Source organism: Schistocerca piceifrons, chromosome 1 (assembly GCF_021461385.2).
Source record: "Schistocerca piceifrons isolate TAMUIC-IGC-003096 chromosome 1, iqSchPice1.1, whole genome shotgun sequence".
In the NCBI taxonomy this organism is placed as follows: Eukaryota; Metazoa; Arthropoda; class Insecta; order Orthoptera; family Acrididae; genus Schistocerca; species Schistocerca piceifrons.
In genome coordinates, this window is record NC_060138.1 from 1,182,770,331 (window position 1) to 1,182,797,906 (window position 27,576).

Sequence of the window (27,576 nt, forward strand, 5' to 3'; positions counted from 1 at the left end):
GCATGGGGACGGGTTGACGGAATCCTGGTGGGAAACTGCAAAGGTCCTGCTCCAGTCTCTGTTGCCTGACGATAGCGCGGATGGGGAAACTGAAGGGCAACGTCAGCTACGATATGATGACCTTGGCGAATATAACAATGATCGGCATTCTACCACTTTCTGAAGAGGTGGTGGCTGCCCACATAAGATCGCTAAAGAGCTCCTGGGCCAGACGTCATTGTGGCGGGGGTGGTGCAATTCTTAGCCCCCCAGCTAATTACAAAATGGTTCAAATGGCTCTGAGCACTATGGGACTCAACTGCTGTGGTCATAAGTCCCCTAGAACTTAGAACTACTTAAACCTAACTAACCTAAGGACATCACACACATCCATGCCCGAGGCAGGATTCGAACCTGCGACCGTAGCGGTCGTGCGGTTCCAGACTGTAGCGCCTTGAACCGCTCGGCCACTCCGGCCGGCAGCTAATTACACCTCTCACTCACCTATACAACGGGTGACTCAGGCAGAGAAATTTCCCGAAGATCTTGAAGATCGCGAATGTTGTGATTATCAAAAAAGGACCTGACAAGGACCCGGCAGAAACGAAATCATACAGACCTATATGTTTGTTGGATATACCTGGGAAGATATTAGACAGACTGGCTGCACACCGAGTGCTGTGCGGGATGAGCAGCAGGCAGTTCGGCTTCAGGCCTGGGCGATCGGCATCTGATGCAATGACCCTGGCGGCTGAGGTCTGTGGCTCTGCCCCACACAAGTACGTAGTTGGTATCATGGTAGATATCAGTCGTGCCTTCGGCAACCTGTGGTGGCCTTCGCTCTCCTCCTGCTTGCGAGAGAAAGAGTGTCCAGGGCCGCTATATAGTTGCCGAAGGAGCTATTGCGAGGATCGGGAGGTCTGGCTACCATCCCCTAGCGGGAGAGTGGGAAAATCGATAACAAAGGGATGCCCCCAGAGCTCCGTTTTAGGTCCCCTGTTCTGGGACATCCACATGGAGCCCTTACTGGGTAACTTACAACAAAGTGAACAAGTCCTGGAGGTGATAGCCTACACGGATGACCTCCTCCTGTTGGTTGGCAGCCGTAGCCGTGAGGACATAGACCCCAAAATAGGAAGGGCTATAGATAAACTGCAACTTTGGTGCCAGAACACAGAGATGAAAATATCACTAAGTAAACCAACTTACCTTCTGCTAAAATGACAGCTGATTAGAAATCCCACTGTGAGAATCGAGGGCTCACCTGTTCTTCGGCGACGTGAGACACGATACCTGGGAATCATCATTGACGAAAGGTGGAACTTTGGGAAAGACATTGACACCATAATCCAGACAGCCCTCCAACCACTGAACAATCTCATCTCCATTGGACATAAAAGATTTCATCTTCCCCCTCACCTCATAAAATTATATCATTATAGTATCCTAACATCAATAGTGGGTTACAGCTCAGGAGTCTGGGTGCACAGGCTCATGAGTGTAGTGCCCGCCATGACAGGGAGAAGAAACCAGAGAAACATGGTAGTGAGATCTGTGGGTGCCTACAGGACATCTCCAGGGGGATCCCTATTAGTCATAATGGGGTTCTGCCCCCCTGGACATCAAAATCAGAGAACAGGCTGCGTGGTTCTGGGCCAAAAAAGGGAGTGCCGCGAAAATAGAAGACATATTAGGCATTGGGGTAAGGCTGAGATAAGGTGAAGAGGCAGCAGTTATGGCAGGGATCGTGGGAAGCAGAAGAAGCAGACCGTAGAACATTTGAATCCCTACTGAATGTAGGGAACGACTGGGCATGAAGTACTCTGAACCAACCCGAGGATTGTTCCACTTTCTCACTGGTCATGGGCCGTACCCGACATATCTATGTCGGTTTGGGATGAGGGCTACACTCGCTTGTGAATGTGGTGTATCAGAGGGTACTCCCGATCATGTGGTCTACGAGTGCCCCCTTTTCAATGAGTAGCATCTACATTAAGTGACCAACCACCCCACCATGACACCTATCACTTACTCAGACGAGAAGATATTTTTCAAACTCTGAATAAATTGGCTAACGAGGTATGTCCAGAAGTGTTAAAAGAATACCTGAAGGACATTTACTAACTAACAATCTGAGACACACTTAATACCATCTGTGTCCAGTGCCCTATTCCTATACCGCCTGTGCGTGGACAAGCTGACTTTCTTCACAGTCTGTAATCAGCCGCATACAGGACTAGGGGGAGTGGGGTACAACACCACCCATATAGGACAAGCACCGTATATGACATAAAATAGAATTAGTTAGTAGGACTTAGAATTAGGAAACTTAGTTAGGAACCTGCAGCGATTAACATCTTTGGCCCGCCCAGTGTCAGGGGCAAGCTCATCGGGATTAACTCGATGGGCAACGCTCTATACGTAGGTTTGTAAACTGCTGACACACCTGTGACGCTGCAGGCAGTAGTTATGCGTAGGTATTATAGAAAAAATATATTAATAATAAATTAGTTGCCCATTGTTAATTTAGTTATGGCTGTAGCTCTCTTAATGAATTTGTAATTAGCTGCAATCTAGGTTTGTATAAAATTTAAGACACACTAATCAAATAGGAAGTGGGTTAAGATTGTATAAGTATAAATTTGTGAACAACTAATTTAAAAAAATACTCCAGAATAGGACAAGCCAGGTGTAAGCAGTCTCCTTAATAGACCTGTTTCATTTTCTAAGTGTTCTGCCAATGAATCGCAGTCTTTCGTTGGCTCTACCCACAACATTGTCTATGCGATCGTTCCAATTTAGGGTATCTGTAATTGTAATTCCTTAGTATTTAGTATAATTTACAGTTGTCAGAATCTGTAATCGAAATTTAGTGGATTTCTTTTATTACTCACTTGAGTAACTTCACACTTTTCTTTATTCAGGGTCAATTTCCCACCATACAGATATCTTATCTAAATCATTTTGCAATTCGTTTTGGTCATCTGATGACTTTACAAGACGGTAAATGACATCATCATCTGCAAAGAATCTAAGACGGCTACTCAGATTGTCTCCTATGTCGTTAATATAGATCAGGAACAATAGAGGGCCCATAGCACTTTCTTGGGTTACGCCGGATATTATTTCTGTTTTACTCGATGACTTTCCGTCCATTTTACGAACTGTGACCTTTCCGACAGGGAATCATGAATACAGTCGCACAACTGAGACGATATTCCATAGTTACGCAATTTGGTTAGAAGACGCTTGTGAGGGACGGTGTAGAAAGCCTTCTGGAAATCTAAAAATATGGAATCGACTTGACAACCAATGTCGATAACACTCATTATTTCATGAGTATAAAGAGCTAGTTGTGTTTCATAAGAACGATATTTTCTGAATCCGTGCTGACTATGTGTCAACAAATCGTTTTCTTCGAGGTAATTCATAATGTTCGAACACAGAATATGTTCCACATGTTCTGTATTTACCCCGTTTAAGATGAAATCGATAAAGAATTTACCAATGAGTTTGTCACTAATTTCTCCATTCCAAACAGTCACTTGCCACGGACGGCGTAACCATTGTGGTTTTCAACCTTCCAATAACGCATATTCTGTCGATTATTCTTATGGTTGTTGGTGGAGGTCGATATCAGAGAAGAACAGTCGAAGAGAGGAACTAGCATCTCTTCTTATTTGCTCAAGCGACCAATGGCAAAATCGCTTCGGTTCTGGAAATCATTGGAATAAAGTTCCTGATATGGGGAAGTCTGTAACGGGTCGGCCAACACTAAGCTGACAACTCTCGCCACACGACGTAATTTCGGAGTTCTAAAGTGGGGGCTATGATTCACTGTAGCTAACATCACGGTTTCAGTGTTCTTTCAAGTAAATGTTCTTCAACTGTTCCTTTTCCCTTTTCCATGGCTGTACAGTTCCCGCAGTGATGAACTTTCCAATGACCCGACAAAGAGAAGCGCGTGATCGCAACCTCTTGAGGTAACGTTGAGTATAAAGGACTACTCCACTATCGATATTCCTGTCACGATTCCATAAATGTAAACTATTCCACTTTTGTCTTCTGTAGTAATCCTATCAATATAACTATCTAACTAATAACGCAATCTGGTTATGAAGGAACGTATTTAAGAAATGGGGGATGACGTACACGCAGATAATGAATGAATTTTTCGAAACACCGACACGGACAAAACTCCAAAATACTTGGTTTGCTACACTTGTCTGGTTCTATGTCTTTTGTTGGTTGATTTGCTGATTCGGAGGTGGGGACCAAAGGAAGTCGGCCGTACCCTTTCAAAGGAACTATCAGGGTATCTGCCTGAAGCCATTTAAGGAAATGATAGAAAACCTTAATCAGGATGGCCGCACGCTGGTTTCAACCGTCGTCCTCCCGAATGCGAGTGCAGTTTTCTAACCACTGCGCCTCCTCGCTCGGTCAATGCTTTTCGTCTAGTGCATTTTGGAACTCATTTTTATTACTTGTCGACTATAGCTCCATCTGTCACGCCACGACAATTTTTGTTTTGCATACAGAAGTATAATCGGATTGTACAATAAGATTACAATGAAATGAACACCCTTAGCTGCTTACAGGCGTTGACATACGTCAACGGGGACAGATGGAATTGTGTGCCCCGACCGGGACTTGAACCCGGGATCTCCTGCTTACATGGCAGACGCTCTATCCATCTGAGCCACCGATGTCACAGAGCATAGCGCAACTGCAGGGATTTATCTCTGGCACGCCTCCCGCGAAACCCACATTCTCAACATAATGTCCCACACTACATTCGTAGTGCCCCCGCCCATTATACTCATTACTCGCGGCGCGTTGCCGATTCCCGTAAGAGCTCGGGCACTGTTTGTGCATTCGCACAGAAGAAGAAGATGGTCAACTGGCCGGTGAGCCTTAACTATATATATATACTAAGATGGTATCTGTTCTTTCGAACATGTCCGAAAGAACAGATACCATCTTAATATATATATTGTAGAATAAGAAACAGGATTTCCCTATTTAAAATTCGAAAGCTGCCCTGTGTATGGGGCAACGGGTGAACAATGGTATCGCACGATTGCATTTTTGAAAACATTGAACACGTATTTCTCCGATTCTTTAGGGTGTAGTTATTTAGTAATAACACGCATTTTACCTATTATCATGGTTTGTGACACAGTACTGCGATGACGTCGAAATCGTGGCTGCGGGATCGAGTCCTTGTAATGAAAAACTATGAATAAGTTACTTAGCTTAGTTAATAAGAGAAAGGGAAACAGTAATTAAACATTCCTTATCACCATGTGCAAATGCCCTATATTAAGTCCGTAAAAGCTCTGGCTTCTAATAGGTTGAAGGTATATGTAACTGTTGATGGTCATCTATTTATTGAATATACCGTTAAATACACGAACCTGACTGGCGTTTTTCTAAAGGACTAGGTTATCGGTAGCACTGTGTTTCATCTTCGCTCCACTTCTCGTTCCTTCCCTGTCAGTCAGTGTCCACTCAAATGCAACACGAAACTGCACTACTGTTTCATGGTAGGTAGGATGAAGGGAAAAGTAAAGCACGTGTACTAGGAACTTACCAAAGTGAGTTGTATGATAATATCTCTGTTACACTGAGAGCTCATCGTTGAACTCAAAGATGGTTTAGACTTTCGAGATAACGGCGTAACTCCGTGCGCATACCTGTGGAAGTACAGCAACTCCAGGGCGAGTACTGCGATGGCGCCGGCTATGCCGTACTGAAGCACGAGCAGCGCGGGGTAGAAGTCCATGATGCCGACGCTGACGAAGCCGCTGACCATGTTCTCGCAGACGGGTCTCTGGGGCAGCCACAGCCGGCGCTGCCGCGTCAGGATCCCAACCTCGCGCTGCCAGCCCACTCTGCGCAAGAGGGGATGGTTGGCTCACCTCAGAGATGTTGCCCGCAGTTGGCGACCAAACGTCAGGAGGAAAGAAAATGAAATTCTTTTATACGTTGTATCGATGAAAATTGTGATTGTAGACAGAAACAAACTGCAGCGTGTACCACTTAACCAGCGCCGTCTGGCGGTCTAGTCATTTGGCTTCCAAAATTTTCACTCGGTAGCAGTTTGCAGTTGTCTCGTGCTCGAGAATTTTGACGTGATACAGTGTATCTAATGTTTTTATATGACTGACATAGAAATGGAAAGGTAGGAAGCCATATTCTAGTCGCTGTATTTTCGTATCGTCTCATATCAGTTTTAGTTGTATCTTTGTAGCCTTTGAAAATGACGGGAGTCAAACGCGTAAGGTTCATGAAAAATAAAAGAGTGGTCAAAACATAAGTAAAGTTATTAAAAGTGCATCAGAAGGAATAATTTCTACTGTTTGACGCGGTCTCTTAGCCCAGAAGTTTTAATTAATGAAGTCGCCGGCCGTGAAAGCGTACTCGATATGATTCTACATTCTAAGGTGGACGAGTATTAGCTGTTAAATTTCGGTGAAATAGAGGATAGGCTGTGGTGGACACCACGAGTTATAGAGTCTGAGAATACCAGAAATCAGAACTGCATTGTCACCAGCGACCTACTGCAGACGGTTAACGAAGGTACGAATGTATGGAATAGGTTCCAACATATGTGAGCGCCTCGAAGACTTGTTAAGTAATACAAACACATATTGTTTTCGAAGATGAGAGCTCGTCAGGACAAAGGTATCATCAGGAGTGCCCTACAGGACTGCGTGGAATTTAAGACAGCTACTGTAAAGCATGAAACTTTTGGAAGGTAGGAGACGAGGTACTGGCAGAACTGAAGCTGTGAGGACGGGTCGTGAGCCGTGCTTGGGTAGCTCAGATGGTAGAGCACTTGCCCGCGAAAGGCAAAGGTCCCGAGTTCGAGTAGCGGTCCGGCACACAGTTTTAATCTGCCAGGAACTCTCACATCAGCGCACACTCCGCTGCAGAGTGAAAATCGCATTCTGGTAATGTAAAGCATCTTCAGTATAAGAACAATGTTCATCATGGGTAAGTAAATATAAACGTCTGTAGATAAGGAGAACACGAATGTACTCTCAAAAACATGTATTAGAGGCATAATTTGTTGGCATAGCCTGTCAGGAAAGGGGTCCCCATTCATATTACCCCACAAATATTATCGTCATCAACGACGTAGTTTCGGCTTCATGAACTGAGAAATCTGCTGTCGCGTCACATGACTAGGTGACTAGGCGATCGGCGAGTTTAAGTAAGTACGGGAATTACGGCTGCGTGTCATCGTAGGTTCCCATGACTGATGTACTTTCAAGTTGGTCTAGTGAGTGGCAGTTAGCTCCAAATGTAGAAAAAATGTAAGTTAACGAGAATGAGTAGGATAAAGAAACCCGTAATATTCGGATACAGTATTAGTAGTTTTCTACTTGACAGTCACACCGTTCAAATATCTGTGCATAAAGTTGCAAAGCGATATGAAATGGAGTGTGCATGTAAAGACAGTAGTACGATAAGTGAATAGGCAGCTGTGGTTTGTTTGGAGAATTTTGTGAATGTATGATTCATCTGTAAAGGAGAATACTGTTCGAGTATTTGGTAAGCACTCTAGGTCAGACTGAAGGAAGACATCGAAGCAGTTCAGAGGTAGGCTGATAGATTTGTTACTGGCAGGTTCGAACAACACGCAGATGTTACGGACTCGCGTCGGGCACTCAAATGGGAATGTCTGGAGGGAAGGTGAAATTCTTTTTGAGGAACGCTATTGAGAAACTTTAGAGAACTGGAACTGAATCTGACTGCAGAACGATTTTACTGCCTCCGACATACATTGTGCGTAAGGGCCACTAAGATACGGTACGAGGATTTAGGGCTCATACGGAGGCATACAGATAGTAGTTTTTTCCTCGCTCTTTTGTGAGTGGGACAGGAAAACAAATAGCTAGTGGTCGTAGAGGGTACCCTCCGCCACGCACCGTGCAGTGGCTTGCGGAGTATGTGTATATACGTAATGTAAAATGTTAATGAGGGTAGTAGCAGGAAATAACCATGTATTACCTGTTAGTAAGCCTAGAATTATTTACCAAGAGGTTTCTCAAGTAAATCTCATGTGGTGGAAAGAGACTAAGTTCGCTGGGAGGAATGTATGTGTTGAAGTTTAGGTCTGAGAATTGGGAGCAGTGAGTGATTCGTGTTATGATCATTAGCTTTGTTTTGGCAGAATTCATGTGCTAGAGTAGGTGCGGCCAAACAGCGCTCCGGCCGTGCTCCTGGCTATCGCTCCCAGCGCAGCGGTGAGTGTGGCTTACAAGGGGACCATCACACCTGTTAATTACCGACTTTAATGAGTCTAGGGTACGTTGTAGAATGTAGGGGGTCTGTTCTGATTACCTCACTAGCGGCTTTTCATGCCATGGTCCCCGAGAAAATCGATGTTGAAGTTTTAGGTGTGCCTCCTGTACTTGTAACGTTAGTCTTTTTCCTCGTGGTTGTAATGATACTAACGTTGCAGGATAGGAGATACGGAACTAGGCTCTATCGCACTAAAAGCTGCTAGCCAGATACTCTGGACAACGTCTTCTACAGCGTGATTAACAGGTCTCATGACCCCGTCGCTAGGAGCGAGGATGGAAAGAAAAAGGAAAGCTACAGGCGGGTGCAGGTAGAGCAAGGCAGTTGGCTTGTAACAGGTTGCTAAACAATACCAATTGTGTAAAAGTAGAATTATGTTTAACATTAGAACTATCAAGGACTCTAGGCACTTGTCCAGTAAATAGGAAAATTCGATACTGGACGGGAATTGATTTATTTTTCGTACAGTTTGAATGCGACACGAAATGCTTGATATACTGTCACACTTTTGTGAGCTGGAAAATATTCATTGGAACGTCATTACAACTCCATCCGTAAAGACTAAATAATGCGCTTGTCTTCTGACAAACGAGTGTGAATGCTGTCTGAACTGAAGGCGGCCCCTGGAGCAAAAATTAAGGGTAAACAGAGCAGTGAAGAATATTTTTATGGCCGGCATTACCAATTATTTGAATTCATTCCTTTAATGAAAGGCAGGAACCATTTGGTAACAATATGGCGGGCAAGCCTGATACAATTAAAAAAATTACTCCCAATTACGAAATTGCAGAATACTGATGTAGGACAGCACTAGGAACTGAACTTTATTCCTCATTTTATTTCAACTTTTCTTTATTCGTTCAATATGCCTCATAATACGTATAATAGTCATTTCTTTGTGGTAACTAGTTGCAGACCATCGGGTCTATTTTCAAGTCATGGTCTTAGAGTACGTGAATTTGATGGAAATGTGTGATTACACTTACGTCGAAGCCTATGCTTTGAGAATGAATCTGATGGCCCGTAACGAGTCACTACAGAGAAATAACTAAATTCGTTGCGAAAATCTTCAGCTGGCTTTTAATTTGCACAGCACTACTAGTTTCGGTCACAGATCATTTTGTAGGTCATGTGATATTATTGGATTTCAGACATTTTGCATATGAGAAAAGGACAGCCATCGAGCTGTAGTTTGTAATGATACTAAGCATGACAATGTGAGAGTAAAGAAACGAAATCTGTTTATAACGTGCGCCTATACCAAGACGCGCGGCCAGCGTTTAAAAGGTACTTTTAAACATTATGACTCGCTGGGCGCAGATATTTAAAATCATTGCCGCAGCGCTTGATAGCAAGAAACTGCGAAACAGAAGAAATAACAATTTATGTTTTGTTAGGAAAATTCTAGAGTCTATATAGTTAGTTGTACTTCTGGTCGCCAATATGTTAACATGTACTTCATTACCTTTGATGTTTGGTCGCCGACTTGTTAAGACGTGTTGTGTAGCACCGCTACAAGTTATATTTCATTTAGTGTGAAAAGCCACGTCATCATCAAGAAAGAAAACGCTTTTGTAAACCTTGTGACGATTAAAAATACTTACGCGCACGCCAGGACATTTAATTTTTACAAAATATCACACATACAAAAGCAGCGATTGTTGGACTGCTCCATGTATGAGAAAAACATAAAAAAGTAAGTTTTGTATTCATTGTAAATTTGTTAATGTTTATAGTTTAACGCCTTTGTTCTTTGAGAATATATTGATGCTTCACTGTACAGAAAATCTATGCTTATTCTTTTCTTTAAATTAACCACAAATAATGTTTATGTTTAAATGAACTTTGTTACAGGTTCGCTCTTTATCGCAGTGACTCGATTGTATTTGGGAGACCATTAATGTGTTCAGTTTCGGATCTGACAACTTTTTTTACAAAATTTCACTGTTTTGCATTTTTTTATTATTCAAATAGGTCCCTTAGGTAATTTAATTGAAGAGTCTGATTGCGTGAAAGCAAACCGGGTTAAGGGGTCATTTGAGAAACTATTTTCGCGCAATCAATCTGTACGTCTCCTGACCACAATCGAGAACCGACGCATCGGCGATCATTCATTAATTTTTCTCTCTTTCCAAGTCGTACCAAGAAAAAAACGGCCAAGGAGAACTGCCGTGAGTACGCAATCTAGTGTTAAAGGTTTCATTCTTTATCCTGTCGGCAAACATTGCCATAAATTATCATCATCAATGTTATATTTGGTTAAATACGAAAAGCAAAAAAAACCTTTTATCGCTAGAGTCAGCAGGTATAAATGGCAGTGATGTTATGCCACGATGTACAAGATTACAAGTTACTGTTCCAGGCCAACTACTGTCAATAAAATCATCAACTGTATAATGATGCTGTACAGAGAACTGTCTCCGGAAGCCTTATTCACGTCGAAATTCAATAACAAACTTGGCTGGCTTGTCACTGTGTTTCGTTGTTAATAAGACTTTTGGTGTCAATTGCACCCTGCAATGTCATTATGTTACTGACAATTTTATTGCCTAAAATAGAAATTTTTACTCTCTTCCATCATGGTATAACATTTCTGCCGTTTGTACCTATGGAAAATGGATTATGACCAAAATTAGTGTCGGTGTGGAAAATACAGTAAAAGATAGCTGAAGATTTTCACCATGAATTTCAACGAATATTTAGCAGCTGATTTTGTTCATCTGTATAAAAATGCCTGTTGTCTCAACTGTGATGGACACAGAAGAAAGTAAAAAACAAATTAATTCCTTGTAAGAATCAGCTTCAAGTTCATGACATGGAACATTTCCTCGGAACTCAAGGCAGTTTTTTGTGGAGCTGACATGACTGACTACGCTTCAACGATTTCATCACGATTTTACAAAGAAATTATAAGGCTTAGCACGTTGAAGATTGACTTTGATTTATTTTTTAGACTCATTTTAATTTTTAGACTTATTACCTCAGACTCAAAGTGATAGACGCACAGTGTAGCACTCAGTTCAGCGAACTATTTGTTCAATCTGAAATTTAGAAGACTCTCATAAAATGTTATCCCAAGAGCAACATTCTCGATCGCACAGACAATTCCCTGAAGTTAGTTTTGTTCAGAGAATAAGTGCGAACGGTTTTTCTTGTTATAAAAATGACAGAGTCCCTCCAATGTTCGGGTTTCAGAGATTTTAATCCGTGTAACGCCTTGTGTTCGAGTATATAACGAACCGTAGCTCCAGTCGTATTATGTACTCTAAACTCTAAATGTATATAAAATAGAATCATCACAACTTAATGTTAAACCCCCGCACATACAGCATTTTGTAGCTATTCACGGTGTCTAATAAAGCTATTGAATTAAATAGTGAAGTCATTGCTTTGGTAGAAAAATAAAAAATTGAAAATAAATATTAGTGACAGACTACTACCTGTAAAAGTTTGCTGCAAAATTCGCCTCTTAGAAATAGTCCAACTGTGTTGTAAACGCACATCCTAAGTTTCCCATGTGTGCAGCACTCAGCCTATAACTATCTCACTCAACTGCAGGGCAGTGGTGGGGGCAGTCGGAGTGCTGAGCGGACTGGACAACTCTAATGTTAGCCAGACCTGCACTAGAGGATACATCAGAAGCTGAAACGAGCTCCTTTCAAGCATCACAAAACTACATCACATTCGGTGTTAGTCACTTCTTGATCACAGTGTGCCTTCAACTTCCTGCGACCGCCTTACTTAGAAACAAGTACGTGCTCTTATATCTTACTGAAAGGCTAAAATCTTTCACCGGAGACGATATTTCGCCAAGGGCAGCACTCTGTATAAAGCAGTTTGTCTGTCATGTTAATGAATATATGCAACCAGCAATCTTCACTGTAATGGTGAGACCGCAGCAAGCAGTGAGAAATGCTTCTGATCTCATATGACTGGGATGTTTGGTGCTATTCAAGTTAGGTAAAATTGTACCCCTTTCATATTCTCTCTTGCTTTTGGGTTTTTCTTGTGGAGTTCTTGATCTCTGTTCATTTTTTCAGCTGCTTCAGAACACTTGGTGATCTGAATCCATCTCAGTGATAGGCATCTTCATGTACTGCACGACACAAAGGTTTACGCCTCACCTTGGCTCGAAACACTGCTGTTTGTCTGTTAATGACTGGAAACATGTTGCCTGGCTGAACGAGTCCCGTTTCAAAGTGTATCGAGCGGATGGGCGTGTACGGGTATCGAGACAACTCATGAATCCATTGACCCTGTATGTCAGCAGGGACTGTTCCAGCTGGCGGACGTTCTGTGATGGAGTGTGAGTGTGCAGCTAGAGTGATATGGCACCCATGATACCTCTAGATACGACTCTGACAGGTGACACGTACCTAAGCATCCTGTCTGATCACCTCCATCCATTCATGTCCTTTGTGCATTCCGACAGACTTGCACAATCCAAAAAAGACAGTGCGACATCCCACACGTCCAGAATTGCTACAGAGTAGCTCTACGAACACTCTTCTGCGTTCAAAAGCCTCCACTGGCCACAAAACTCCCAGGCAAGAAAATTATTGAATGTTTCTGGGATGCCTTGCAACGTGCGGTTCAGAAGAGTCTCCAACCGCCGTACCCTTACGGATTTATGGACAGCCTCGCAGGGTGCATGGTATCAGTTCCCTCCATCACTACCTCAGACATTCGCCAAGCCCATGCCACGTCATGTTGCCCTACTTCTGCGTGCTCGCGGGGGACTTACTCGATATTAGGCAAGTGTAACAGTTTCATTGGCTCTTCAGTGTATCACTGTGTCACATTTACTGTCTGGACTGTATTTCAGGGCACGAACTGCGTTCACCACTCCTCTATAGCTCTGAAAGGAGTAGTAGCTTGCAAAGTTTGATCAGGAAGTGAAATACACTCCTGGAAATTGAAATAAGAACACCGTGAATTCATTGTCCCAGGAAGGGGAAACTTTATTGACACATTCCTGGGGTCAGATACATCACATGATCACACTGACAGAACCACAGGCACATAGACACAGGCAACAGAGCATGCACAATGTCGGCACTAGTACAGTGTATATCCACCTTTCGCAGCAATGCAGGCTGCTATTCTCCCATGGAGACGATCGTAGAGATGCTGGATGTAGTCCTGTGGAACGGCTTGCCATGCCATTTCCACCTGGCGCCTCAGTTGGACCAGCGTTCGTGCTGGACGTGCAGACCGCGTGAGACGACGCTTCATCCAGTCCCAAACATGCTCAATGGGGGACAGATCCGGAGATCTTGCTGGCCAGGGTAGTTGACTTACACCTTCTAGAGCACGTTGGGTGGCACGGGATACATGCGGACGTGCATTGTCCTGTTGGAACAGCAAGTTCCCTTGCCGGTCTAGGAATGGTAGAACGATGGGTTCGATGACGGTTTGGATGTACCGTGCACTATTCAGTGTCCCCTCGACGATCACCAGTGGTGTACGGCCAGTGTAGGAGATCGCTCCCCACACCATGATGCCGGGTGGCGTTGGCACCAAGGCAGAAGCGACTCTCATCGCTGAAGACGACACGCCTCCATTCGTCCCTCCATTCACGCCTGTCGCGACACCACTGGAGGCGGGCTACACGATGTTGGGGCGTGAGCGGAAGACGGCCTAACGGTGTGCGGGACCGTCGCCCAGCTTCATGGAGACGGTTGCGAATGGTCCTCGCCGATACCCCAGGAGCAACAGTGTCCCTAATTTGCTGGGAAGTGGCGGTGCAGTCCCCTACGGCACTGCGTAGGATCCTACGGTCTTGGCGTGCATCCGTGCGTCGCTGCGGTCCGGTCGCAGGTCGACGGGCACGTGCACCTTCCGCCGACCACTGGCGACAACATCGATGTACTGTGGAGACCTCACGCCCCACGTGTTGAGCAATTCGGCGGTACGTCCACCCGGCCTCCCGCATGCCCACTATACGCCCTCGCTCAAAGTCCGTCAACTGCACATACGGTTCACGTCCGCGCTGTCGCGGCATGCTACCAGTGTTAAAGACTGCGATGGAGCTCCGTATGCCACGGCAAACTGGCTGACACTGACGGCGGCGGTGCACAAATGCTGCGCAGCTAGCGCCATTCGACGGGCAACACCGCGGTTCCTGGTGTGTCCGCTGTGCCGTGCGTGTGATCATTGCTTGTACAGCCCTCTCGCAGTGTCCGGAGCAAGTATGGTGGGTCTGACACACCGGTGTCAATGTGTTCTTTTTTCCATTTCCAGGAGTGTATTTATGCTATGGTGACTTTGGTTTGAGAGGAAGGTAAGTGAATAGGTGTCGTCAGTGTACTGCAACAAGCGGACTGATGGATTTGGCTTGGGTATATCACAGATACAATTAAGTTACAGCGGTGAGTGTAGCACCAATTCTCGATCAGTCCTGGTGACAGATGGTAAATTGGATGTTTAGACTGGTTGACAGTAGCAAATGCAGAACGATGACTCAGAAACAGGGCAGTCTGATAACTAAATCGTTTATTTGCTCGTAAACCTGCTTGCTGTAGCAGTATTCACTCAATTGTATCTTTTGACGTCGTAGCTTAGCAACGAGTGATAGTGCATCACGCTCGAGCGCTCTGCACGATCTAAGACCACTGCATGCGCTGTCTTTCTGTCTGTGTTTTCCTCGCTCTAACAAGCTTCAGAACTGTTGGCAACCGTGGCACGTGCTTCGATGGAGACATAGTGATGTTTTCCTTTGTACTGTATATGAAGCGTGATATCCTTGTCTTCCTTCTCCCAATATGAGCCTCGTAGGTTTCCTGTTCACCCTTTCCGGCCCGTTGGGTGACGCACTCGATATACTACTGCATGTAAGGAGACCTAGAGGTGAATTTACTTAGTCTGACGGGTCGGGGTAATGGCAGAACAATAACAGCTACACGTAAAACGCTTGCAGTTTTCTACTTCGTTCGCTACACCGCTAGAAGAGAACCAAGGAAAATTTAATCTGGTGAAAACCATTTTAAAACAAAATGGTTTCGTCTTCTCTGCCATAGCGAAATTTCTTCCGTGTTTCCGCGAATGGTCATTTCAACACTGACCTTCGCTAATATTATTTTTTTATTTAACTCTTCAAGTTTCATTTGCTCTTTCAATGTCGTTGCAGTGCTGTCTGTCTCAGGTTCTGATTTCTGTTATAATGGTTGTAGCTCCCCTGCCACAATGCTAAAATAATTTATGAAATGATGACTGGTTTGGAGGCGATCACATAAACAAGTTTTCATAACCTGCTGCTCTCTTATTGTATAATGCCTTTGAGTTTAAGAAGCGTTTCTTTACATAGATGTGTGTACCCATATACCTGTACACTAAGCTGTGCGCTATTTTAATTTGGTTTTTGGTGTCAGAAATAAATACCTGTTCTGTGATATTTAATCTCAAGTTAGTCACTTCTGTGACAATAGATTTTCACGTTGGATTCCTATAATGTTAGTAGTCTTCTATTTGACATTATCAACTTTCATCGATTTATAAATTTTTATTCTGAGCTCTAAAAGGTTTTCATATATTTACGGCTAAGCTCTAACAAGTACGCTCTTTGTGCTTTATATCTTTTCCCTTGTTTTATGAGAGTTTTTCGAGTATTATAGTTGTCAAGTACGGGTAGCTTAATGCTCTGGAAAATTTGTAAAATTGTATCATGTTACAAGATGGTATGCAAGTCAGATTCTCGGAGCACAGGCTAGCTGCACATTTTATAAATTTTTCAGTTCCTGTGGAACACTTGATTCTAATTCTTACGTACTTGTGTTAAGACTGACGAGCAATAAATTTTCTGTCCGCAGCTCGAGGTCGTGCGGTAGCGTTCTCGCTTCCCACGCCCGGGTTCCCGGGTTCGATTCCCGGCGGGGTCAGGGATTTTCTCTGCCTCGTGATGACTGGGTGTTGTGTGATGTCCTTGGGTTAGTTAGGTTTAAGTAGTTCTAAGTTCTAGAGGACTGATGACCATAAATGTTAAGTCCCATAGTGCTCAGAGCCATTTGAACCAATAAATTTGCTTAAGTTTTAGTTTTCTGTAAAGAGCAACTCTACAGACCTCGAATCAAATAAAATAATTTAGGTTTGTTGTGTACTTGTATTTTTATTGGCAGTTTCCACTCCACCTCCTCGCTACCCTTTCAGTAACCTTAAGAGTTGGTAAATGCTTAGGTTAGATGTTGAAACAGGAGACATAGTGAATTTCGTGTCCAAAACATTATTTATGGATACAAAAGTGTTCAGTTGATGGAATAGAATAAGTGTGACTATATCGAGAAGTTGGGCGTGTACACAACGTTCGGTATGAAAGTAACACTGAATAAAGGAATGGGATACTCAACGTCACAAAATATAGCATCGCTGCTGTTTGTTTGCGTATTGACAGTGTTGGCGCTATACAGGGCGTTCGAAAACGATCTTTACAGCTATGACCATGTACTTCAGAAATGCGGATAAGCAGGAAGGTGCGGTTTAGTGGTATAACGTTCAGACACACCTGAAGTTTCTTTCTCTCTTCTTTTATGGCGCAGTATGAAGAATGGTTGTTATAGCCCAAATTTCACAGCCAGGTCCAGCGGAACGTTCGGACACGTCACAGAAGCACATTACCTTCACGTCAGAACGTCAGAGAGTGGTCCAGGAGCTTCAAGGAAGATCAACGAAGACGATGAGTTCTGGGCGTCATAGTACGAATGATTCAGATGTGAAACGGGTGCAACAGTCGTTTGTCCAGAGCCCAAGCAAATCAATCCATCAAACAACTCGACAGTTATGACTGTCACCCACTACGATCCACAGGCTATTGCACAAGGCTTCAAGACTACCATGTGCAGCTGCTGCATGCGCTTCAAGTTAATGACGCGCCAAAGCACAAAGCAATGAGTTTGTGAGACACATCGACTGTGACCAAGACTGTTTGAGAAAGGTGATGTTCTCGGACGAAGCTCGTTTCATGTGCCTGCGAAAGTAAACCGACTCTTTGTGCAGATCTGAGATTCTGACATCCCACACTTTTGCATGGAAATGGTGCTCGGCAGTCCAAAGATAAACTTATGGTGTGGGCTCCTTCATGACTATGTGGTGGGTCCCCTTTTCTTAGCAAAAGCGTCAATATTCTCGAGTATTTATCTGCCCGTATTGGAACAGTTAACATTTCCACAAGTTGAAGAGCTGCAGCCTGACATAATGCTATGACAAGATCGTTTGCCTATCCTCACTGGTCCTCAATCGATGTTACATATCGCTCCATTGGCAGAGTAGGACCCATTTTCTGGTCCACAAGGTCTCCAGTCATAACGGCATTAGATATTTTTATTTGGGACTTCGTGAAGCATGCTGCCTACCAACCCTGATAAGGGACCAGCAGGAACTGCGAAATCACATCAAAGCGGCAGATGTACACGTTAATGAGGACTTTCTAAGCTGGGCAAAGGAATAACTGGGAATATTATTCAAGTACGAAGCGAGCTACGATGCCGTAATCAATGAACTCTGTTAAACAGCTACTGCAACACTAAGTGTGTGTGAACATTATGCTGCAAACGGCACATTTCTACCTGTTCCCATTTCTGAAATATACTTGCTAAAGTTTTAAAAACCATTTTTTAACTTCCTGTATTAAAACATATTTCATATCAAGAAATGTGTGCTGCTGCAAACCGATGTGAGATTAGGCAAAAGAAGCAGTGGAAAACAAATGTATGCCTAAAAGTGTTCGAGCAGACGAAATTTCCTGATGTAAGTAGAAATCAGACCTAAAGTACGTACAATGCTGATGTTTTATATCAACTAAATAGGGGCATAAGGTGCTTACACATGCTATTTCTCATAGTTGCACAGACAGATTGCAAATACTGTCATAGCTGATGAAGCCTTCTCTGGTTATCAGCCGAGTGAAGGCGTCGTCCGGCGGCAAAGTTTCGACATATTCCCTACTCCTCATCTTCAGGCGAAGTGTGGGTTTCATGTGCAGTTTGTATCTTTTCAGCCGCTGGACCACAGCTTCCTTTGCCTCGTCTGCTGCAGCTGGGCCAATCACAAGAATGGAGTTGCACTTCGTCCAATAGTTGACACGATAAATTCAAACATATGGAATAGTTAAACACCAGGCGCAGCTGCCAAATCCTTTCGTAAGTCAATGTACGCACCATGTCAAAAACTTTCCGAGGTTGTGAAGGTGTTTCGAGAAATACATCTGGACTAGCGTGAGCTGGTCAGTACCGACGTCACATCTCTCTTTACACAGGACCGCTAGGATACATCTAGACATTACGGGCGAGGCACGTTGACGACGACACTGTGGAACTGTGACGCCAAGCGCTCGCTACCAGTTACTTCCAATGTAGTGGAAAGTTCTACCACCAGTTAGATGGAGAGCTTATTGGATGCCCCCCCTCCCCTCACCACTGCCCCAGGAATCACCAACTATACATGGAACACTTCGAAAAAACGTCTCTCGAAACCACACATCTGGAACAAAGGCTGTTTGCCGATACGTGGATGACACATTCGTGGAGTTGCCTCATGCCGTAGGAAACCTGCAGGAATTTTTTGGCAACCTTTACAGGCTGCATGGCCACATAAAGTTCACCACGTAGGTACAAGAAAACGGATGCCTGCCTTTCCTCGATATCCCGATAAGGAAGGAAAATGATGACACTCTGGTACAATCCGTCTATAGGCAATAGACATACACGGACCTGAACCTAAACGCCAATAGCTGCCACTGTTTTTTTTTTCTTATTTTGGTCACCACTAATTCCTCTCCTGTGTCAACCTCTTAATTCAGAGTAGCAATTGCAACCTACGTTCTTAATTACTTGCTAGATGTGCTTCAGCCTCTGTCTTCCTCTACAGCTTTGCCCACTACAGCTCCCTCTAGTACTATTTCCTGATGTCGTAGTACCCTGTTCTTTCTCCTTGTCAGAATTTTCCACAGATCCCTTTCCTCTCCGATTCAGCGCAAAACGTCCTCATTCCTTACCTTACCAGGCCACTTAATTTTCAGCATTCGTCTATAGCGCCAAATTTCAAAAGCCTCGATTCTCTTCTGTTCCGGTTTCCTTGCAGTCCATGTTTCATTGCCATACAATGCTTCAGACATGCAGTGCTTCAGACATACATTCACAGAAATTTACTCCTCAAATTAAGGTGTATGTTTGACACTAGTAGATTTCCCTTGGCCAGAAATGCCCTTTTTGCCAGTTTTAGTCTGCTTTTTTGATGTCCTCCTTGCTCCGTCCGTCATTGGTTGTTTTACTGCCTAGGTAGTAGAGTTCCTTAACTTCATTTACTTCGTAACCATCAGTCCTTATGCTTCCTCGCCGTTTTCATTTATGCTGCTTCTCACTACTTTCGTTTTTCTTCGATTTACTCTCAATTCAGATTCTGTACTCTTTAGACTGTTCATTCCATTCTGCAGATCATGTAATTCTTCTTCATTTTCACTCAAGATAGCAATGTCATCAGAGAATCATATCATTCATGTTCTTTCACGTTGAATTTTAATTCCACTACAGTACTGTTTTTTTATTTCCAGCGTTGCTCCCACGATGTACAAGTTGAACAGTAAGGACAAAAGACTACATACCTGTCTTACACCGTTTTTAATCCGAGCACATAGTTCTTGGTATTCCACTCTTAATATTTCCTCTTGACTCTTGTACGTATTACACTAGTGGCCATTAAAATTGCTACACCAAGAAGAAATGCAGATGATAAACGTGTATTCATTGGACAAATATATCATACTAGAACTGACATGCGATTACATTTTCACGCAATTTGGGTGCATAGATCCTGCGAAATCAGTACCCAGAACAACTACGTCTGGCGTAATAACGGTCTTGATACATCTGGGCATTGAGTCAAACAGAGCTTGGATGGCGTGTACAGGTGCAGTTGCCCATGCAGCTTCAACACGATACCACAGTTCATCAAGTGTAGTGACTGGCGTATTGTGACTAGCCAGTTGCTCGTCCACCATTGACCAGACGTTTTCAGTTGGTGAGAGATCTGGATAATGTGCTGGCCAGGGTAGCAATCGAACATTTTCTGTATGCAGAAAGGTCCGTACAGGACCTGCAACATGCGGTCGTTCATTATCCTGCAGAAATGTAGGGTTTCTTAGGGATCGAATGATGGGTGGAGCCACGGTTCGTAACACATCTGAAATGTAACGTCCACTGTTCAAAGTGCCGTCAATGCGAACAAGAGGTGACCAAGACGTGTAACATGTGGCACTCCATACCATCACGCCGGGTGATACGCCAGTATGGCGATGACGAATACACGCTTCCAATGTGCGTTCACCGCAATGTCGCCAAACACCGATGCGACCATCATGATACTGTAAACCAAACCTGGATTCATCGAAAAAAATGACGTTTTGCCATTCGTGCACTCAGGTTCGTCGTTGAGAACATCATCGCAGGCGCTCCTGTCTGTGATGCAGCGTCAAGGGTAACCGCAGCCATGGTCCCCGAGCTAGTAGTCCATGCTGCTGCAAACGTCATCGAAATGTTCGTGCAGATGGTTGTTGTCTGCAAACGTCCCCATCTGTTGAGTCAGGGATCGAGACGTGGCTGCACGATCCGTTACAGGCATGCGGATAAGGTGCCTGTGATCTCGACTGCTAGTGATACGAGGCCGTTGGAATCCAGCACGTCGTTGCGTATTACCCTCCTGATCCCACCGATTCCATATTCTGCTAACAGTCATTGGATCTCGACCAACACGAGCAGCAATTTAGCGATACGATAAACCGCAATCGCGATTGGCTACAATCCGACCTTTATCAAAGTCGGAAACGTGATGGTACGCATTTCTCCTCCTTACACGAGGCATCAAAACAACGTTTCACCAGGCAACGCCGATCAAATTCTGTTTGTGTATGAGAAATCGGTTGGAAACTTTCCTGATGTCAGCACGTTGTAGGTGTCGCCACCGGCATCAACCTTGTGTGAATGCTCTGAAAAGCTAATTATTTGCACAGCATCTTCTTCCTGTCGGTTAAATTTCGCATCTGTAGCAGGTCATCTTCGTGGTGTAGCAATTTTAAAGGCCGGTAGTGTATGTTTTACACGTCCCTCCCTGTAGCTTACATGTACTTTTCTCAGAACACAGCTCAGATCTGTGCTCACCAGCCTGGTGCACACAGCACAAAACATACAGGACAGGCAGAGTCTACCCATCTAGTCGTAACATACGAGGAAAATCTTTCGTAAGGGCCCTCGGATACACAGATAAGACGCACTCTCCAGCCTAGCAAGAAGGAGAAAGAAAACGAATCCGAAGACGTCATCTAGCGTCTTGCGGTCCTTCTGTACGTTGCGGCAGCCCACGGTCAACATTGCCAGAATATCGGAGAAAAACAATATTTAAACCATTTTGGGCTTATCTGCTAAAACCAAAAATATGCTTTGCTCAATGAAAGACGAACTGGGATTACGAACACCTGGAGTCTACATCATCAGTTGCGAATGTGGCAAGCCGTATATTGGCCAGACCCAACAGTGTATTTCGTAGCGCCGCACAGAACATGTGAGAAGCATTCGCCTGTGCCAGACAGACAAAAAAGCAGTCGCAGAGCACAGCCACGAACAAGGTCATATGTTTTATTTTGGACAGAGGTGCTGTGCCGGAAGAACGGGATCTGGGACTCAATCAAGAAAGATGCAATGAAGATACGGGACCGTGATGATCTTGTCAACTCGTCGTTTAGAGCAAGAATACTGAGCCCTAAAATGTGAAATCGGCGAAGGCAGTGGATGGAACAGACAGTCGACATCAGGACGCAACGCCAGAACCTTCCATCCCAACACCACTACCTCATGTGTCACCAATCCCGTATGCATGCATCTGGCCTACCCGTTGCAGACGAGGCAGAGGAGCTATAAAGACATGAAGTGGACGTGAAACCCACACTTCGCCTGAAGATGACTAGTAGGAAATTGTCGAAACGTTACCACAGAACGACGCCTTGATTCGGCTGATAAACCGCGAGGGTATCATCTCAGAAATTCACCGTCAAAGCCTGCTTTTCCATATACTTCATAGTCATAAAGCAGCTATTTCTGGCAGTGTCAGCAATATTTTGATTCCGATTGTACCAAAGCTTACCACATACTTGGTGCCGAGGCAGTTTCATTTCCATGCAAATCTTAGCACGCTCACTGGTGCACGGCTAAGAAATCTCGCTTTGTTTTGCCACTGACCTTTGCGAGAACATCTCACGGTAGCCAGCGTGCTTGGTGGTGGCGACGCAGAGCGGCGGCAGCGGGAAGAGGTTGACTTCCATGAGGCCGCACTTCTCGCGCTCCGTGTACGTCTCGCTGATGATCTTGTAGGCCGTGCTGGTGTCCACCTGGAAGCCGAACATGCCCTTCCGCACGCGCTCCATGCCCTCGGCGCCGTTGTAGTACACTCGGTTGCCCAGCGGCTGCATCTTGCGGCGCACGAACTGTCGGAGCTCTCTGTCCGTCGTTTCCTGCAGAAGATATCAGCCACCGAAAGTATGTGTATTTGTACACTGCCTGATAAGAAGAGTGAAGTATCAAGAAGACTTGTTCGGTTGTCACAGTAGACAGGAGGCAACTAGACGGGACGCAAGGGCCCTCCAACACTTCGGGTTCCCCTCACCCCTCCCGCCTCCGCTAGCCACCCCTACATCCCACCACCATGACCGTCTGCGACACCCCCTCTAGATGCAAGGATCTGGTCCCGGCGTTGGAGACGAGTCAGAAGTGCCAGCAATAAGAAGTTACGTTGGCAACTGAACATGTCTTTTGGGTGCGTCACTTTTCTTATCAGGCAGTGTATTCATTATCCACTTGTATATACATTATTACAGTTGCAGTTCCCTGTGATCGATGTAAGGGCCACCAGCATCAGTGTCGTTTGTGTTTAGCGTTGTTTCTAGGCTTGGTTAAGTGCGTAAGAAGCCTGAATGGTGTCAGATATTGAGTAACCATTATTAACGACAGGGAGAGAGCGTTATCAATAAATGAAACAGTTTCAAAGCGAGCTCTTAGTGGGTCTACTTTTAGTCGACTGGTCTGATCGTTTCACATCAAAATCTGTGGGGTGTTCGGGCGTGACAATGGCTCACTTCTGAACTACATGGTAACGTGAGGACAGTCCCAGTCGTCGTCAAGGTTCCACTCATCCAGGTGTGATCACCACAAGGTAGGATCGCCCTATTGTATGCCAAACACATCGTAACTCTGTCACATCCGCGCCTGACACTCGAGAGCAAGCAACAGACTAAATTTCCTTTACTTAACGTCTATGGTCACAAATATTTTATCATCAGACTACCGGTTTCGGTCTCTAGTGACCATCTTCAGATCTGTTTTATAAAAACATCTCCTAATATACTTGAGCCATAGTGGAATCGTCAAATGCTGTACACAAAATCCGCACCAGCATCGTCAACTATATGTAAATAACATGCTGATGCTGATTTTGTGTCTGACATTTGACGATGCCACTAGGGCTCCAGTACATTAGGACATGTTTTTATAAAACTGATCTGAAGATGGTCATTACAGACCGAAACCGGTAGTTTGATGACAAAAAATTTGTCACCATAGTCTTGAAATAAAGGAAATTTATTCTATATTTGAGTCACTGTTCGATTCGCGACCATGACGCAGCTTGTGAATCAAACAATAGACTTTTTGCAACACTCCGTGAATCTGTGGAGATACAACTAGCGCAAAATTTTATCAATCGTGATGGCGGTTTTCAACTGGACAAGGCTTGGGACCCGGTGATTTCTCTAATTTCCTTTGAGAGAAGACAATTTATTCATAATGGCACGTCTCGAGACATCTGACGTCTGTCTTTAGCGACGCGGGCGCGCATTCCCACAGAGGGCTTACATGTAGTTTACACCTTTAGGCATGCGCCTGTTCGCCACAGATAGAACAGTAGCTCCAGAGGGCGCGGATTTCGATAGAGGACGCTCCTGTGACGGAGGCCAATGCGCATGCGTTTTCGCGCCACTTTTTTGCTATATTGTTGACTACGGGAACTTGCAGTCTGCAGCGACGGACATTCACGTGGAGTTGGCTGGACGATTGCCAGCCGAAATATCGTGGCAAGAAGTCAATTTGATCCGGCTGCAATTCCGAAATCTCATCGTACGTTCAATACGCCGGGAAAACTTCAAGAATCACAATGTATCCGTTCTTTTTACAAAATGTTCATTTTTAAATCTTACGATTATCTGAATTACCGTTCTGTATTTTCATTCAATAATGTCATATTCAATAATATTCTGGGGTAGTTCAACTAAGAAGGAAAGTTTTCATCGCTGAGAATCGTGCTGTAAGAACAATGTGTAGTGCACACCCACGACCATATGTTAGACATTTGATTATGGATGTAGCCATTCTGACTACTGCTTCACAGTATAGATACCCTCATGCAGTTCGAGAGGAAGATTATGTAAACAATTATAATACCAGAAGAAAAATTACTCCAAATTAAGATGGTCTTCAGGAGAAAATGGGAATAAAAATAATGAATCTAAAATTTTTGATTACTTATCCAATGAAAAAAAATTTCTGGCTGGCAGCAAAGCTAAATTTGAAAACAAACTGTAAAGGTTTGTTCTTGAAAAGTCATTCTTTTCTATAGAAGAATTTTTCATTTTGTAACGCTTGAAAGGTGATGCGTATGAATTATTAACATACAACAGCGCTAAAATAAAAATTGTAGATGATCAGCACATATCCATAATGAATGTGTAATGTGAATGTAATTTGATACGTTCCTCATCATTCCGATTACTGGTTCATCTATGGGACGCGAAACTGTTGTTGTTGTTGTCTTCAGTCCTGAGACTGGTTTGATGCAGCTCTCCATACTACCCTATCCTGTGCAAGCTTCTTCATCTCCCGATACTTACTGCAACCGAACTCCTTCTGAATCTGCTTAGTGTATTCATATCTTGGTCTCCCTCTACGATTTTTACCCTCCACGCTGCCCTCCAATTCTAAATTTGTGATCCCTTGATGCCTCAGAACATGTCCTACTAACCGGTCCCTTCTTTTTGTCAAGTTGTGCCACATACTCCTCTCCTCTCCAATTCTATTCAATACCTCATCATTAGTTATGTGATCTACCCATCTAATCTTCAGCATTCTTCTGTAGCAGCACATTTCGACAGCTTCTATTCTCTTCTTGTCCAAACTATTTATTGTCCATATTTCACTTCCATACATGGCTACACTCCACACAAATACTTTAAGAAACGACTTCCTGACACTTAAGTCTATACTCGATGTTAACAAATTTCTGTTCTTCAGAAACGCTTTCCTTGCCATCGCCAATCTACATTTTATATCTTCTCTACTTCGACCATCTTCAGTTTTTTTTCTCCCCAAATAGCAAAACTCCTTTATTACTTTAAGTGTCTCATTTCCTAATCTAATTCCCTCAGCATCACCCGAGTTAACTCGACTACATTCCACTATCCTCGTTTTGCTTTTGTTGATGTTCATGTTATATCGTCCTTTCAAGACACTGCCCATTCCGTTCAACTGCTCTTCCAAGTCCTTTGCTGTCTCTGACAGAATTACAAAGTCATCGGCGAACCTCAAAGTATTTATTTCTTCTCCATGGATTTTAATACCTACTCCAAATTTTTCTTTTGTTTCCTTTACTGCTTGCTCAATACATAGATTGAATAACATCGGGGATATGCTGCAACCCTGTCTCACTCCCTTCCCAACCACTGCTTCCCTTTCATGCCCCTCGACTCTTATAACTACCATCTGGTTTCTGTACAAATTGTAAATAGCCTTTCGCTCCCTGTATTTTACCCCTGCCACCTTTAGAATTTGAAAGAGAGTATTCCAGTCAACATTGTCAAAAACTTTCTCTAATTGTACAAATGCTAGAAACGTAGGTTTGCCTTTCATTAATCTTTCTTCTAAGATAAGTCGTAAAGTCAGTATTGCCTCACGTGTTCCAATATTTCTACAGAATCCAAACTGATCTTCCCCGTGGTCGGCTTCTACCAGTTTTTCCATTCGCCTGTAAAGAATTCGCGCTAGTATTTTGCAGCTGTGACTTATTAAACTGATAGTTCGGTAATTTTCACATCTGTCAACACCTGCTTTCTTTGGGATTGGAGTTATTATATTCTTCTTGACGTCTGAGGGTATTTCGCCGGTCTCATACATCTTGCTTACCAGATGGTGGAGTTTTGTCAGGACTGGCTCTCCTAAGGCCGTCAGTAGTTCTAATGGAATGTTGTCTACTCCCAGGGCCTTGTTTCGACTCAGGTCTTTCAGTGCTCTGTCAAATTCTTCACGCAGTATCGTATCTCGCATTTCATCTTCATCTACATCCTCTTCCATTTCCATAATATTGTCCTCAAGTACATTGCTCTTGTATAGACCCTCTATATACTCCTTTCACCTTTCCGCTTTCCCTTCTTTGCTTAGAACTAGGTTTCCATCTGAGCTCTTGATATTCATACAAGTGATTCTCTTTTCTCCAAGGGTCTCTTTAATTTTCCTGTAGGCAGTATCTATCTTACCCCTAGTGAGATAAGCCTCTACATTCTTCCATTTGTCCTCTAGCCATCCCTGCTTAGCCATTTTTCACTTCCTGTCGATCTCATTTTTGAGACGTCTGTATTCCTTTTTGCCTGCTTCATTTACTGCATTTTTATATTATCTCCTTTCATCAATTAAGTTCAATATTTCTTCTGTTACCCAAGGATTTCTACTAGCCCTCGTCTTTTTACCTACTTGATCCTCTGCTGCCTTCAGTACTTCATCCCTCAGAGCTACCCATTCTTCTTCTACTGTACTACTTTCCCCCATTCCTATCAATTGTTCCCTTATGCTCTCCGTCAAACTCTCTACAACCTCTGGTTCTTTCAGTTTATCCAGGTCCCATCCCCTTAAATTCCCACCTTCTTGCAGTTTCTTCAGTTTTAATCTACAGTTCATAACCAATAGATTGTGGTCAGAGTCCACATCTGCCCCTGGAAATGTCTTACAATTTAAAACGTGGTTCCTAAATCTCTGTCTTACCGTTATATAATCTAACTGATACCTTCCAGTATCTCCAGGATTCTTCCATGTATACAACCCTCTTTCATGATTCTTGAACCAAGTGTTATCTGTGATTAAGTTATGCTCTGTGCAAACCTCTACCAGGCGGCTTCTTCTTTCATTTCTTAGCCCCAATCCATATTCACCTACTATGTTTCCTTCTCTCCCTTTTCCTACTCTCGAATTCCAGTCACCCATGACTATTAAA

General features: G+C 43.8%; 1 protein-coding gene across 1 annotated transcript in view; it reads right to left on the minus strand.

The window, feature by feature from the left end:
* Positions 1 to 27,576, minus strand: part of LOC124779068 (ionotropic receptor 75a-like) — a 134,388-nt gene that overhangs the window by 10,882 nt on the left and 95,930 nt on the right. Inside the window, exons 7-8 of the mRNA XM_047253685.1 lie at positions 22,509 to 22,780; positions 5,676 to 5,873 (exon numbers count right to left, since the gene is read on the minus strand). Of these exons, the coding sequence (XP_047109641.1) occupies positions 5,676 to 5,873; positions 22,509 to 22,780 (470 nt within the window). The remainder of the gene's footprint in view (positions 1 to 5,675; positions 5,874 to 22,508; positions 22,781 to 27,576) is intronic.